Source organism: Nicrophorus vespilloides, unplaced genomic scaffold, assembly GCF_001412225.1.
Source record: "Nicrophorus vespilloides isolate i.1.1-1 unplaced genomic scaffold, Nicve_v1.0, whole genome shotgun sequence".
NCBI classification, from domain to species: domain Eukaryota; kingdom Metazoa; phylum Arthropoda; class Insecta; order Coleoptera; family Silphidae; genus Nicrophorus; species Nicrophorus vespilloides.
In genome coordinates, this window is record NW_017096786.1 from 9089 (window position 1) to 26623 (window position 17535).

A 17535-nucleotide genomic window follows, 5' to 3' on the forward strand; every position below is an offset into this window, starting at 1 on the left:
TCCAATGGGATCAAAACCACATTCTCCGACAAAGTTACTCAGTTCATTAAATCGAAAATTGCAATTAGTTGTCTGGCGCGATTATAATTGAATTGGTAATTCACTTCTGTGTCAATGTAACCTCATTAGCATTAGTAGTTCGGTTAGAAGATGGTAGCTAATGGCGGATTTTATACAAGTTTTCTGGAGCGATGGCGGAAGATGTTGCTCGACCGAAGACCACAGTAGAAAAGGACGAGGGAGTGGTCGAAGCCAGGACGATGACGCTCAGTGCCAAAGCGGCGATTCATTGAATTACTTTTTGACCTTGGTGAAAGGAAGTGTACAAACCCGCCAAAATTCAAATATTCGCCCTGTATATAATATATATATGAAATATAAACAATCTCCGACAAAGTTGGTCAGCTTTTCCATAAACCCCATAACAAATTTTCGTTAATTATCTGACTTTGCTTTCCAATGGGATCAAAACCGCATTCTCCGGCAAAGTTGCTCAGTTTATTAATCGAAAATTGCAATTGTCTGGCGTATTTGCAAAACTCGTTAATTGTATTCACTTCTATGGCGTTTCTGAAAGTTTTCAGAACTGAAGACTACAACAGAAAAGAACGTGAAAATCGCCACATCCAAGATGAAAACTTTCAAAACATAATCGCCGAAAAAGTGGCTCGGCTTTCTCGCTATTCAATTGATTGAATTTGTCACCTCAAAATAATTAGCCGACTTTGTTTTCCAATGGGATTTGAACCACATTCTCCGACAAAGTTGTTCAGCTTTTCCATAAAACCAATCACGAATTTCCGTTAATTAATCGACCTTGCTTTCCAATGGGATCAAAACCACATTCTCCGGCAAAGTTACTCAGTTATTTAATCGAAAATTGAAATTAGTTGTCTGGCACGATTATAAAACTCGGTAATGGCGGATTTTATAAAAGTTTCTGGAGCGATGACGGAAGATGTTGCTCGACCGAAGACCACAGTAGAAAAGGACGAGGAGGTGGTCGAAGCCAGGACGATGACGTTCAGTGCCAAAGCGGCGATTCATTGAACTACTTTTGACCTCGGTGAAAGGAAGTGTACAAACGCGCCAAAATTCAAATATTCGCCCTGTATATAATATATATAAATGAAATATAAATTCTTTGTTGATTGATATAATTTGTCATAAAAAAAAGTATGAATAAAATAAAACCAGCTTTGACCAACATAAAGTGTGTTTATTAAATAAATTTATTTTTATAACATTAATATTATTTTTTCAGTGTGATCAAACCTAAATTGGAGATTTTACTTAATAAAATCTATTTATAAATTGTTAATCTGACAATTATTACTTGCTACAAAGAAATATGGATATATATATAATTTCAAATGTATTTTAATTACAAATTGCATCATTCTAAACATGTAGGTACATTTGTAATAAGTTCAGCAGGAATCACAAGATTCTAAAGAATTAGTATAAAAGAACATCAAAAATCAATCAAGAAGTCTGAATAGAATAGCTTCACAATTTATATCAATTTAGAGCAGCGGTCGGGGAACCGGGGTAAATTACCCAAAATGGAGTAAAAATGATTTTTTTTTTGGGTAATAGGGAAATTTTTCTAATTTCATCTTACCAAACTCAGAGAGCGGTTCTCTGACTACTTTTCAGATCTTGATGTACAAACTGTGAATTGGGTTGTAGATCCTTTTAAATGTGAAATTACTAACATACCAGAAGAACTTCCAGGTTTGGCAGAGGCAATTCTTGAACTTCCATCCAATACTGTATTCAATTTGTGACCAAAGCAAATCTGTCGTCTTTTTGGTTGTCAAAGGCTGCAAAGGCTTTCAAAATTGCACATGATTAGGCGGTAAATAAATTGCTGCCATTTGCAACAACCTACCTTTGTGAACAAGGCTTTTCCACTCTAATGAACATAAAAATGAAAAACAGAAATCGATTAAACGCCGAAGACTGTATTCAAATTGCTCTTACATCAAAAAGTCCCAATTTTAAAGTAATTATATCAAACATGAAGCAATATCTTTTTTCCAAAACCTGAAGGGGGAAAGTTTTCAATTAATTTTTGTTTGTTCCATTTTAAGAATTTTATTTTGTTTGTCTATTACTGTTTGTTACTATTTTCATGTAACTTTTTTTTATAAATATGTAAATGCAAATTAATTCAATAAATAATGTTTATTTAAAATTTACATTGATTGTTTCATGAATTCAGAATGGGGGGGCATAATATAGAACTTGTTTCAATAAAACAGGCATTTACAAATTAGACTGTCAAGACTCCTATATACTTTATGTTCTTACAAATCACAAGACTTTTTACATTTTATACAAAAAGTTTTACTGCTATCATCATAAGGATCTGTTCTAAAGTATTTTAAAATTCAAATATATTGAAATAACAAAGCAAGAAGAACATTTTCCTTGCAATCAAATACATCATTTAGTAGTTTCGAAAGAACGAAATTAATCGCTGGCAAGCGGACGTAATTCCACTAATAAATTATTACTATCTAATTTGTTTCTCTTGTGCATTGTAGGAACGTTACTCGCGAGTGTATTAACTACGCGACAAGAACTCCGAACATTAAAATGAACGACTATCTTCCATTGTTGAGATTCTCTCTAAAATGGATAAGATTCATCGGGCTTCATCCCAACAATCGTCGTCCTAGAGACAATTTAATTAACGCTTTACTGGTCATCGGGACATTCCTTATGTCCGCGATGATGATTCTCGAGGTGGTTTTGAACTGGAACGGTATGAGGACTATGGGAAACTCCTTGATGCTTCCTTCCATAGTCATGGTGAATAGAAGTACAAATACTTTGAGAGTTAATTAAGTATACGTTTTGAAGGTCTTTGGTAAATCGGTGAGCCTGACGTTCAAGAAGGAGAACATACGGAATTTCCTTGAGAAAATCAATAAACTCTGGCGCACTGATATATTTGGACAAGCCGTTGAAGATGAGATGAAGAATTATAGCAGAATCGTGTACAAATTCATGAAAATATTCCAAGTTATTTGCACGGTAAATGTCATGATGTTTTGTGTACAGGACATTTTCTTGGAAAGACTGTCTCTACCAGCGTACACTTTCTGCGATTTAACGACAAGTCCATGTTACCAATTCACGTGTCTGTATGAATGCGTATATATGGTTTTCCTGGCTCTTCCTTTGACTTTCGCCAATGAATCCCTCTTCGCTTGCATGATTTTGTATGGTTACATTGGTATACAGATGATCAAGTCAGGATTCCAGAAATTATTCTTGTTGGCCCACACTGAAAGAGAAGAACAAACAAATGAATATTACATAAAAAACGTAGTGCGTCAACATAATATTACACTATCGTGAGTTGTAGGTACTACTTGGCTTGATAACTTAATACTTGTTGTTTCAGCTTAATCAAGGACACTAACGATATGTTTTCAGAGATACTCTTCGTGCAATTCTCGACCTCCGTTATTTCGCAGATATTCTGCCTCTTCATGCTCACATTGGATGGGTTATTTTTTCTCCAATATCTACTCAGTTTTTTAGACGATTGAAATTAACTCTTCTTTCAGATCTGTACCAGACGTGGAACATATAACCACGTACGTTCCAATTTACGTGACACACATATTTCAGTTAGCCATTTACTGCGTCGGCGGTAATATTATAATGGATGTTGTAAGTTTTCGGGTTTCGTTGATTTATATAAAAACGTTAAAATCCGATCCTTGCAGACATCTTCGATCGGCGATGCGGCGTACGACGTGCCTTGGTACAGCAAGGACCAAACGAAGTTAAGGAAATCTTTGTCTTTGATTATCCTGAGATCACAGCGCACCGATAAACTCACAATTGGAGACATGGTCGATCTGAATTTAGTTACCTATCTGTCTGTGAGGCAATTACACAATCATTGTTCTCCTCCTCTCAGTAACTTGACTTTATTTCGTTGCAGATTGTAAAGAATTCGTTATCCATCTGCACTTTAGTACAAACAATACCAGACTGAAAAAGAAATACACAATTATTTAAAACATATAATTAATTTGATGCAATTCGTAACTTATAGAAAAGAAACTATATTTAGATTAGTTAACACTGAAATAGTTGGAATATAAAACCTAACGTATAATTTATATTTATAAATATAAATAGAACACTTTTCTTTACTTGTAACTTTTACTTTAGATGTATTTCATTGTATTCGAAAATAAAAATATGCTTCATAAATTTTATATTTAATTGTTTTTATATTGCCTCAAACTCTAGGTATTGCAATTCTGCAAAATATTAAATATTTAGATTTTTTCGATTCATAATTCTAAAAAAAATCCTCGAAAATACTTATATTTATACTAAACTACCTTGAAATCCTCCTCGGATTAAAGCCAACTGTCAACTCCTATTGAAAACAGCTTAATTCCAGAATAAAATCAGGATTCCGATCGTTGATCAAATGTCACACTTCCATCTATAAATCCATTTGCCGTCCTATCGTTGACTACGGTTTCTCTCTTCATTTCCAATGCCAAAATCTCCTGGCCAAATCTTATATCCTCCTAATCCTCGCCAAAATACGACATCCTAATAATCCTGGTTTTCTATTCTGTTTATTTCCTCGGCCAATGCTCCTCAGTTTCCCTGAAATTTAAATCAAATTAGTCCAATATCTTTGAAGATTCTACATTCTTCGAAATTCCAATATTCTTTTAATATCCTACATTAACTCTTTTCCAATACTAATGTCTCTAGATTGAAGCCTTTAAATTTTTATTTGAACATTTTGGTGTATTTATCTCTTTTTATTTCACTTTGTTAGAATTATTACAGTTCTGCAAAAGCAATATAAAATACTATAATATAAAAAAAATCTGCAAATATAGTAATATTTCTGTCTTAAGTAATGTCAAATTAAATGTAAGTCATAATAATCAATTATTTATACCAATGTTACAATTCTGCAATTGTTTATTATAGAAATATTTTCAAAAAAAATCATAGATTGATGATAATATTTGTGTTATATTAATAATACTTTATACAATCGTTAATTTCACATTGTTAGAACAAAACAAAAAGCGTAATTAGATCCAAAAAATAGTTTTAATTTATTTAAAGATAAGAAAATATTGAAATTTTGAGATAACTTTTTCATTTTATTCAATACATAATTTATTTATTAACTTTTATTGATTTTATTTCTTCAAGTAATCAAGTATATAATTAATATAAGTATTATTAGATTGAGATTTTTTTTAATATTTTTTTGCAATGATTCAGAGAAGACACATTTTTTTTATAATGAACGCTTTGCTCGATACATATTTAAGCAAAGTAAACTTTTCAAGGTGGAATAATTATTGAAAGTTCTATTGAATCGAAATGACGTACATCATTAAGCAGTTTTTTATGTGAACAAAATTAATCGAAAGCAAGTGCACTAATTCACCGCGCAATTTCACTAATTGACTTTCATTTCTTTTTTGAACTCGTGGCTCTAATTAAAAGTTACTGAAACTTTTCAATCGCCTGATGAATTGTTTTAATACAGTTTGGACTGCGACAACGGTGGTTCGCAGAGATGCAGGAAAACGAGAAGTATTTCCCTTTGCTAAGATTCTCAATGAAATGGATTACCTTCGTCGGTCTGAATCCATGGAATCGTCGTCCAATTAACCGGATTACGAACTTCATCCTGGTGGGCGGAACGTTCTTGATGTCTTTGATGATGAGCCTGGAGCTCTTCCTGAACTGGAACGGTGTCCGGACTCTGGGAAGATCACTGCTGCTTCCCGGAATTCTGATGGTGAATATTCATTGAAGATTAGATTTATTTCATGGAATGTATGATGATGTTCGTAGATCTTCGGTAAATCTGTTTGTCTTACGCTGAAGAAGGATAACATCGGGGATTTCCTGGAGAAAATCGACGCGCTTTGGCGCATTAACATTTTCGGGCAAGCTGTCGAAGATGAGATGAAGTATTACGCCAATCTTGCGCACAAATTCATCAGCGTCTTCAAGGTTCTGGTTTGGATTAATGTAGCGATGCTTTGCGCGAAAAGCATCTACTTCAAGGACCCGTCGCTTCCGGCGTACACGTTCTGCGATTTAACGAAGAGTCCTTGCTACGAAATCAGCTGCGCCTGGGAATGCGTGTATTTAACTATGTTCGCAGTTCCTTTAACTCTCGCCAACGAATCCCTCTTCACCTGCATGATCCTTTACGGTTACATTGGAATACAGATGGTCAAATCGGGATTGAGGCATCTCTTCCTGCTTGCCTACTCTGAAAAGGATGAGTTCAGGGTTAGATGTAACATCAGAAACATCGTCACGCAACATAACATTATACTATCGTTAAATTTCATCAATACACAATTTAAATATATACCTAACAATTGATGTTTTAGATTAATCAAGGATATCAACGATATGTTCTCTGAAATCCTTTTCGTGCAATTCTCAACATCGCTCAGCTCGCAGATCTTCTGCCTCTTCATGCTCACTTTAGATGGGTTAGTTTCAATCTTTTGACCAAAAACTGCTTGATTAAAAAAATACTACTTTAAATTCAGATCTCCACCAGACCTGGAGCATATATACACTTATGGAACAATTTACATGGCGCATTTACTACAATTGTCGATTTACTGCATCGGCGGTTCTATAATCATGAATGAAGCAAGTTATAAAAATTTATTAATTAAAAAAAAAGTTTATATTATAACGATTTCAACAGACATCTTCAATTGGTGATGCAGCGTACGACGTTGCTTGGTACAACAAGAATCAGACGAAGTTAAGAAAAACTTTGTCTATGATTATCATGAGATCACATCGCGCAGATAAACTCACAATTGGGGACATGATAGATCTAAATTTAGTTACCTATTTAGCAGTGAGTAAATTTACCTAATTGTACTCTTCAATTGTTAACAACATTACTTGTACGCTTGCAGATAATCAAAAATTCTTTATCGATTTACGCTTTATTACAAACTGCATCAGAAATGAATTGAATACGATCATCAAGTTTAGTCAAATGACTGTAATTTTCTTCTTTTTTTGATAATAATAATGCTTTGTATTTTCTGTAAGATAATTTATCTATTCACTTATATACTAATAATATTGCAATAAGCACTTCAAATTATGCAATGTAACAGAATTGTAATACATTGCTGTTATGTTTTCAGATTTTTATACTTCTGAAGAAATATTTCATGTGAGAAAACTAAGATATTATTTACAGTAATGCAGATTACTTGTTTAATTGTAAAACTCAAATTAATCTAATTTTAATGCAATGTAAAGTGGAATGATTTCAATTGACTTTTAATAGCATTAGATAAGTATTACCTTGAAAAGCAAATTGTAGTTTGTAATTGAGCAATAGAAAAGTTGTAATAATTGTGCATAGTTTCAAATAAATTGGAGAAATGCACGTAAAAGCGAATTGATTCATTGATTCTTCTCCATTACGAATCCAGACGTACCTGAAGTTGGAGATGACGTGAATGCAATGCACATAGCAGGAATGAATCCAAGTAAAATTCGAAGATTCCTCGCGGTGCTTTGATTCGCCTGCATTAATATCTTCATGGGTATGGAGTTGATCTTCAATTGGGAAAGTATTCACACTCTGGTAAAGGTGTTGTATTTTCCTGGTATTTTTCTTAAACAATATAATTAACTTATAAATTGCAATTGCATTTTTTCTCAGGTATTTGCAAAATTGATGTGCATTATATGGAAGAGACACCATTTGAATGTTGTGCTGATCAAAATAGAAGCACTCTGGAAGCTCGATGTCTTTCGTCCTGAAGTTGAGAGGAAGACGGTTTTCTACAGAGACTTTTTCCTAGCATTACATAAAATGTACACTTACATGCTGCTCGTATGCGTAATGTTACTTATAGTTCAAAATACCATTTCGATCCTAAAGTTTTGTTGTACATAAATCCTATATGCGATTTTAAAGAGAACTGGTGTAAAATAAGCTTGTATTGCTGGTAGTTCATCACTTTGTGCTGTCAACTACTTTCAGTATCAATAGCCTTTGAAGCCCGATTCCTCGATATGACTGCATACGTTTACATTGGTATGGAGATGATCAATTTCAGCTTTGACAAGTTGTTGCTCGTTTCGGTAAAGAACGATCCTGTAGTCAAAGCTAATATTCGAATGATCGTCGATCAACATAACTTAATCTTGAGGTAAGCTGAAAACAGAGAAAATAATTAATTTTCTTATAAAATATGTATCTTTATTATATATCGATTGGTAATGCTATAAACTTAATTATTTAATTTCAGCTTAATTAAAGATATTAATGATCTGTTCTCAACAACAATGATGATCGAATTCTTTTGTTCTTTGGGATCACAAATATTCTGCTTATTCTTGATGAGGTACGATGGGTAAAACAATCAAAGAATCATTATATTCTCAAACATTTCCTATTTTTTTCTTTGCAGAATTCAGCCAGATGTAGAACACTTATATTTTCTGTTTCTTATTTAGCATACCTAACGCATTTGTTTGTATACTGTCTAGGTGGACAGTTGATCATGGTATGCACTTTTATAAAAAAAAAGAATAAACATTTTCGATTCATTTACAGACAAATAGCATTACAGATGCTGCGTTTTCTATTGAATGGTATTTCAAGGATCAGACTAGCTCAAGAAAAACCCTGAGTATGATCATAATGAGATCTCAAAAGGACATATGAAAAATGGTGGATTTGAATATAAATTCTTATAACAACATCAAGGATTCACCAAGAAACACATCTTCAAAATTATAAAATTGCTGGTGTTAAGTTATTATTTACGATTTGCTACAATAGTAATATGAAAATGTCACATATTTACATGAATCTATTGAAATATAAATATTTTGCCTTCTAAATATATTTGTCCTTTAGTTAGTTATATCTTCATATTATCAATATTTAAAAGTTTAATAAAATTATATACATTCACACAATACATAAAACCTTTTCTGAGGAGAGGCGCGAATATTAACTACAATGAGCAATTTTCGAAACGACTGCTAAAGTTTTATCTATTTTATGAAATGAAGGGACAAATGATTAAATATTTTTAAAGGAGGCGTAGTAACATCAAGTTTGGAAACCACTGGTTTAAAGAAAAAATTTGTAACTATTACAGAAACCTTTGTTACAATTATTAATTAGATATTAAATATGTAAGCTTTTGAAAAATTTGGTAAAATGTTAATGCTTGTTCACATAAATATAAAAAAAACATTATAAATAAATGATGACGATATTTTTTTTACTTCCTCTCCTAATATTTAAATAACGTATGCGTAAGTAATCGAAATACACGAGATTTTATGATTATTATGTTTATTGTAGACTATGACACAATTGTTAACAGTTTTTCACCAGTTTTTACACATGATGATAGCATTCTGTGCAACAGTTTGTTAATGTAACTAACGAAATTCTAATTATATATTGATCTGAAGATTTGTGAAAAATAAAAATTTTGAGAAGTATTTTCATTATTAACTAATATAAAGATAATGGACAATCAACGATTATACTGCAATATTTAATTTCTTGTTTTACTATATCAAAACATAAATAATTATTGATCTACCTATAATGCTATCATATTAAATTAGATAATTATTTAAAAAATAAATGAAATGTTATACCAATTATCACATTATGAAATCATTGCATACCTTAAAATTTGTAAATATTATTTGCATTTTTATGTATCTATTACGTTTTTTTTTTCTAATTTATTATAATGTAAGGAATGCACACGTGTGCTTTCCATTTATTAATAAAAGTATTATATAAGTATTACCTTGAATAGCAAATTGCAGTTCCTAATTGAGCAATTGAAAAGTTGTAATGATTGTGCCTAGTTTCAATGAAATTGAAGCAATTCACTTAAATGCCAATAAATCTTCGATTCTTCTCCATTTCGAATCTAGACATGCCTGAAGCAACTTTTAACCGTTCATTGGAGATGACGTTGATGGCGATGTACTTAACAGGAATACATCCAAGAAAAATTAACACCTTCAGTAAAATACGAAAATTCTTCACGGTGCTTAATGTCACCTGCCTTAATATCGTCATGGGTATGGAATTGGTCTTAAATTGGGAAAATATTCTCACTATGGTAAAGCTGTTGTTTTTTCCTGCAATTATAATGGTATTTTTGTTAAAAAATATAATTAACTTAAGAATTGAAGTTACATCTTTTTTCAGGGATTTGCAAAGATGTTGTGCATGGTCTGGAACAGAGACCATTTGAATGTGGTGTTGAGCAAAATTGAAGCCCTCTGGAAGCTCGATGTGTTAGGTCCTGAAGTTGAGAGAAAGGCGGTTGTTTACAGAGACTTTTTCCTAGCATTACATAAAATTTACAATTACATGCTGATCGCATGCATAACGTTATTGCTAATTAAAAATACCATTTCCGATCCTCACGTTTTGTTTCACACTTATCCAATATGCGATGTTAAAGAGAACTGGTGTAAAATTAGCTTATATTGTTGGCAGTTCATCACTTTGTGCAGTCAACTACTTCCAGTATCAATGGCCTTTGAAGGCCTATTCTTCGATATGATTGCATACATTTACATTGGTATAGAGATGATCAAATTCAGCTTTGAGAAGTTGTTGCTTGTATCGGGAAAGAACGATCCTGTAGTCAAAGCTAACATTGGAAAGATCGTCGACCAACATAACTTAATCTTGAGGTGAGCTGAAAACAGAGAAAGTAATTAATTTTTGTTATATAATATGTATCATTATTACATATCGATTTGTAATGCTATAATTGTTTAATTTCAGCTTAATTCAGGATATTGATAATCTGTTCTCAACAACAATGATAATCCAATTCTTTTGTTCTTTGGGATCGCAAATATTCTGCTTATTCATGATGACTTACGATGGGTAAAACAATAAAAAAATCATTATATTATCAAACAATTCCTATTTGTTTATTTCTTTCAGAATTCCTCCAGATGTAGATCACTTACATTTTGTTATTTATTACTTAGCATTCCTCGCGCAATTGTCTATTTACTGTCTAGGTGGACATTTGATCATGGATCAGGTATAAATTTAAAAAAAAATAGCTCAAATCATTTACGTTTCCTTTACAGACAAGTAGCATTGCGGATGCTGCGTTTTCTGTTGAATGGTATGAGAAGGATCAGGCTAGCTTAAGAAAATCATTGAGTTTGATCATAATGAGATCTCAGAGGACCGATAAAATCACCATAGGAAAAATGATGGATATGAATATGAATTCTTTTGTTATAGTAAGTTTTGTAATTTATCTTTGAAAAACAATATTGATTTTGGATATTTTTCAGATTGTGAAAAATTCTTTGTCGATTTATGGTTTGATGGAAACTTTGAGAAATTAATTGAGATTGAATGCGCAGTTAATACACATTGCACTGATAATTTGTATACAACAAGAAGTGTTCATCTTCTAGCATTTCGCGAATACACGTGTAAAAGATTATGAATTTCACATATTTACATTAATTTCACTTCGATAATCTATTGAAAAGTAAATATTTTTGTCCTTTTATAGTTATATCCTCATATTACCAAGATTTATCTTAGTCTATAATCAATTTAAAGGAAAACTTTGTAACTACTACATATATCACTTCTACAATTACTTATTACGCTGTTTGTAGTCTGTAAGTTTGTTAAACGTTGCTTAAATTGTTAAAATTTTAATGCGTTTTTACAATTGATTTATATGCTTGTAATGCTTTTTCGCATAAATATAAAAAAAATGGTAATTATGATGTTTCTTTTTACTTCCACTGCTAACATTTAAATTACATATGCGTAAGTAATCAAAATACACCAGATTGTATGATTCATATAATTTTTATGTTTAGTGTAGACCAGTGGTTTTCCCAACTTTATGTTACTACGCCTCCCTTAAAATATTTAATCATTTGACGCCTCCCCTTCATTTCATAAAATAGATAAAACTTTAGCAGTCATTTGGAAAATTGCTCACTGTGACTAACATTCGCGCTTAGACTAGTCCGCGTCTCCAGTTTGGAAAACTCTGATGTAGACTGCAACACAATTGTTTACACTTCTTCACCAGTTTTTCTTTTTCACACGTGATGATAGCATTCTGTGCAACAATTTGTTAATGTATCTAACGAAGAACGATTCAAATTCTAATTATATAAGGATCAGAAGATTTGTAAAAATTAATAATTTACAGAATTCAGAGAAATATTTTCATTATTAACTATAATTAAACTAATATTAAGATAACTAGAAAACCAATGTTATGATATAATAATCAAATCATAAATTTGATCCATCTGCGATTAAATAAAGTAATTATTAAAAAAAAAATTAGAACTATTATTGCAATTATCATATATTAATTTGTGAAATCATCATGTTCAAATTCGTAAATATTATTTGCATTATTATGGATTTTAACGTATTTATTACGTGTTTATTTTTAATTTTATTATAATGTAAGAAGTGCACACGTGTGCTTTCCATTTATTAATAAAAGTATTATATAAGTATTACTTTGAAAAGCAAATTGTAGTTTGTAATTGAGCAATTGAAAAGTTGTAATGATTGTGCCTAGTTCCAAAGAAATTGTTACAATTCATTTAAATGCCAATAAATCTTCGATTCTTCTCCATTACGAATCTAGACATGCTTGAAGCAATTTTTAACCGTTCATTGGAGATCGCATTGATGGTAATGTACGCAGTAGGAATACATCCAAGAAAATCCAATCCAAAATACGAAGATTCTTCACGGTGCTTAATGTCGCCTGCCTTAATATTGAATTCATGAGTATGGAATTGGTCTTTAATTGAGAAAATATTCTCACTCTGGTAAAGCTGATGTTTTTTCCTTCACTTGTAATAGTATTTTTTCTTTAAAAATATAATTAACGTCTTTTCACAGGGATTTTCAAAGTTCATGGGTATGATCTCGAAGAGAAACCATTTGAATGCGGTGTTGAACAAAATAGAAGCAATTATATAGCTTTACAATTGGATGTTGTATAATCTTACTTACAGTAAAACCTAAGCTTTCCTATCCTAATCTTTTGTTGACCATTTATCCTATATACGATTTTAAAAAGAACTGCTGTATAATAAGCTGGGAGCTTTCCTTCTGTGCATTCAACTAACTCCAGTAAAATTGTCTTTTGAAGGTCTATTCCTTGATATGGTTGCATACGTTTACATTGGTATAGAGATGATCAAATTCTGCTATGAGAATTTGTTGCTCGTTTCGGTAAACAACAATCCTGAAGTCAAAGCTAATGTTCGAAAGATCGTCGACCAACATAACTTAATCTTGAGGTAAGCTGAAAACAGAGAAAGTAATTAATTTTTGTTATAAAATATGTATCAATATTATATATCAATTGGGTAATAAGATAAAATTAAGTTTAGTTATTTAATTTCAACTTAATTAAAAATATTGATGATTTTTTCTCAACAACAATGATGATCCAATTCTTTTGTTCTTTGGGATCGCAAATATTCTTTGTAAAATCTCATATTATTTGATATTCTAAGAAGTAAATCTTTAACCTAATTATGCAAAAGTAATAAGACTAATTGCTACAATACACAAATCTATTAGTCAATAAACAATTTAAAGGAAACTTAATACAAATACATCTTCTATTATTATGTTATATTTAGCAAAGTTTGTTAATTTGTTAAAATTTTAAAGAATATTCTTCATATCGATATACAATCTGAGTATAAAGAAGCGGTGGTGTGTTTTTTTTAAATTCAACCCCCGATATTTGAATAATGTATGCGTAAGTAATTGGAATACACGAGAGTGAATGATTCATATCACGTTTCTGTGTAGCGTAGATGACAAAGTTTGTAACTCCGTGTAAATAATACAGAATCGGTTTGCGACTACTTTCAGCAAAAAAAAACCTTGTTAACAAAATTAATTAAATCCGTTAAAGTGAACAAACCTGTGTGATTACACACATTTTTTAAGTAGAAATATAGAGACAGATGCATCTCCACATTTGCATGTGACAAGGGAGAGTTTTTATTTTGTTACATGTGCAGTACGAGGAAATTGTAAATATAATATTTGCAAAGGGGATGCGAATTTATACGAACATCAAATACACTTGAAATTGAAATATTCCATTTCGCGTTGTTGGTGTCCGTCGCTTTTTTTTGTTTTTGTTCCGTTTCATCCTCCTCCCGTAATGAGAAAATGCAGCGAAAAACCAGAGCGTAATTTTAATTAAACTTTTATGCGACTGCAAATGCGAACGTTGAACGTATAATATTATGCATGTATTCAACTAAAAATTTCAAAAAAAAAATACGATTTTTTTGTTTTGTCCGAAAAGAAAATTTCCGCTCGCGATATTTTTGCGGAAAATGGTAAATGCACACGAACGTAATCGGATTACGTGATGCATTTAAATGCAGTAAATAATTGAATCGATTATGCTGAAAGCAGTGGAGATGAAGGAATTCGCAGTTTAAGTATCGAGTTGTAAATAAAAATTTGCTTACTTTCCTTGGCTTGGCAGCCCTTTGAAAAGTAACCACCGGCAATTTCGATCGTCTGCAGGGGATTTCGCCCCCCCGTTTGACACCCACCAAGAACGCCACCCTCGTGCGCACATACAGACTTTGCAGTCGGGGCAGGTACTATATTACACACTTCACACTATTCAATCCATCCCCAACACACGACGTAATATTACGGCATTCAAGCAATGGGGTGGTACATGTTGGGTGGTGGGTGGCATAAAAAGGACTGCAGGTTGCCGCGATGATTACAAAGCAGGAAAAAAAATGTGGCAGCCGCGGATAAAAAGGTATAGAATAATGTTCCAAAATTGCCTGGTTGACAGGTAACTCCTTTGATGTCCATAACCTGTCCGTCCGGTGATTCATCCAAGGTTTTTTTTTTGGGTCTCCTTCCTTTCCGTGTATTGGTATGCACGCCTCCTGATTGGGCCAATTGCTGTTACAAACGCTTTTCCTGCAGGAGATGAAAAAGGATCTGCAGACGTTGTTCATGCTCGTGAAGCTTTTTCCCTTCTATCGCCTTTTGCATGCAGCGACCAAAAGTATTTTTGACGTTCACAAAGCCTTCCCATCTAAAACACTTACAAAGAAGCAAAATTAACGGATTTATAAAGAAAATTCTTCACAAAAATAGTCAATTAACAATTATCAATACAATATGAAAACTACCGTTTCATTAACAATTGTGAATAAATAAAATAATCTTAATATTTTAAGTAAAATAAATAGCATAAATCATTTTTAAATAAGTTGAGAAAACAGGTTTCTAGTCTTATAATGTTATAATTTCATTGACAAAGGAAATGTAAATATTTCTTATGTATTGATATTCAATAAATCGGTGTATTATGATTTAACATTTTAATAAAACCTAGTGAATATGTTTGATTTTTTTCAAATATTGTATCTTCAGTGTAAATATTATAAATTATAAATAAGCTAATTTTCTTCAAATTGATACATCATTGATATTTTCTAGGTAAGTGTACTTACTACATTTATAATTCAATATTAATAAAAATATTAATATATGATCTAAAAATTATTGTAACTATATAGAATACATTTCAGAATTATAAATTTCTCTTTAGTGGTTTTAGAAATATGTTCTCATGAATTTGTAATAATTAGTACACAATAAAGTAGAAAACGATGAGAAATATAATTTGCAAGAAACAATTCAAAAAGAAAACAGAATATACTTTATTATTAATTATTGATATATATATGTACTGTGTGCACTCTCTATCTATGTAAGTACAGTCTTATGAAAAGTTCCAACGAACATCAAACAAGCCTATCGACATCTGAATAGGACAATAGAACCTTTTTTGGAGAAACGCTATGTTTCTCATATTTTGTTAGTTTACATATGTCATCCTCTTGAAAGGGGCAGTATGTGTAAATCGGACAGCTAACTATACAAACAATGCCAGTTTTAGTTATGCCTAAAGAACTAAGACTTACAGGGGCATACACCTCTAAATAATTAACATTGTAATATGTCTCAATCAGAATAAATAAACTTAAACTTATATCTTAAGTTAGTCCTAGTCCTAGTTAGTCCGCGACTCATGTGAGTCCTAGGAAGAACCTAATCCTAGTAACAGTTCTACTCTTGACCAGCAACCTATGCTTGTAGCAACTGGAAGCTGGATTAAGATTCACCAGCATCCAAGTGTTAAATAAATACTATTATTACACTGACTTTAATCTAGACTCTTCCATAAAACCCACTTGGACTCCACATTGACAATACTACAAAGTATTCCACAGTGTCCAGAGATATTCCATCCGGGACACGACAATACAGTGTAAATTTTATATAAATATTATCAACATTGTGCATAAAGTTTTAAATATATTAAGTAATCGGGCGCATTAATAGTAGAGACGCCAACATCGCAAGTAATAGGTAATATTGTTTTCTTAAGGAAAGTTGAACGCAAATTAGATATTTTGTCCCAGGAGTAAGATTTCCTTGCTGCGGCCTTGTTACTAAAGTAATAATTGAATCTTATTAAATCAATATTAAATTAAAGACAACAAAAAAAAATGTTAATTTTCTTCTAGTTAGAAAAGATCAGTAGTAAAGGAGGATTTATATTTTAAATGTTTTTTTGGAATTATTTCTATTATTTTAATAAAATAAATAGTATAGATATAACATGTTCGTTGCAAATTAACAGAATTATCATTGAGATTCAAATTTCGCAAGGATATTCAAGCAGTTTGTAATATATATCGATGATGAATGCATGCGAAATTTATGCTAAGACATGGGGATCTGCTGTTCCCGTGGCGCAGCCGATTGTAAATCAATCGGAAGTAAGTGATTACTTAGCTTATCTCCATCTAGAATCGGGATTAGGCAAAATACATTGTTGTCTATATAATAAAAATTAAGAGTCAGAATTTTGATATTTTCTATTATAAAATTATACAAATAATTACAAAGATAAATACAAAAAAGGAAAGATTAGTTTTTTTTATTTCTTTTATATTATATATATTTATATTATATAAGCAGAGGCGCAACTGACCTAATGAAATTTAAATTTCTGGGTCCAACGCAAATTTGAATTTGAAGTCCTCTTTGATTTGATAAAGAGAAAATAGAAATGATCCCTAAACAATAGTATGTTGTGTCCAACCAATTTATTATTAATTGTTGATATCTATATTAATAAGTACATAACTACACTTGCATAGGACTATAAAATATTTTTGAAGAAACGATAGGATTTCTCATATTTTGTTTGTTTTTACTACCTATTGATGTCACATTCGCAAGTGGAAGATTATGTTACATCTCAGGTAGTTAAGTATAAGAACTATGCACTCCCACGATTAACCTACCCAAAGAATTGTAAGATTTATGAGCCCAGAGACAGACGACGTACATTTCAAAGGGCAAAT

At 31.5% G+C, this 17535-nt stretch overlaps 1 protein-coding gene and 1 long non-coding RNA gene across 2 annotated transcripts; one reads left to right on the top strand and one right to left on the bottom strand.

Moving 5' to 3' along the window:
- The first annotated feature begins 2361 nt into the window (after positions 1-2361).
- Positions 2362-4021, top strand: LOC108558192. The gene is made up of 3 exons (XM_017915025.1): positions 2362-3690; positions 3747-3905; positions 3968-4021. The coding sequence occupies exons 1-3, from the start codon at positions 3682-3684 to the stop codon at positions 4019-4021; spliced, it is 222 nt and encodes a 73-aa protein (XP_017770514.1). The 5' UTR covers positions 2362-3681.
- Positions 4022-7955: 3934 nt separating this feature from the next.
- On the bottom strand, positions 7956-10688 carry LOC108558194. The gene is made up of 4 exons (XR_001890888.1): positions 10480-10688; positions 10262-10411; positions 9864-10203; positions 7956-8236 (listed from the first exon to the last, which is right to left on the bottom strand). It is a non-coding gene; the product is annotated as an uncharacterized LOC108558194 (long non-coding RNA).
- Between the last annotated feature and the right edge of the window lie 6847 nt (positions 10689-17535).

Bases quoted from the DNA above. Each gene is read 5' to 3' on its own strand.
- LOC108558192 (XM_017915025.1), top strand. The intron at 3,906-3,967 runs GTGAGGCAATTA...ATTTCGTTGCAG, and splicing joins ATTTAGTTACCTATCTGTCT to ATTGTAAAGAATTCGTTATC.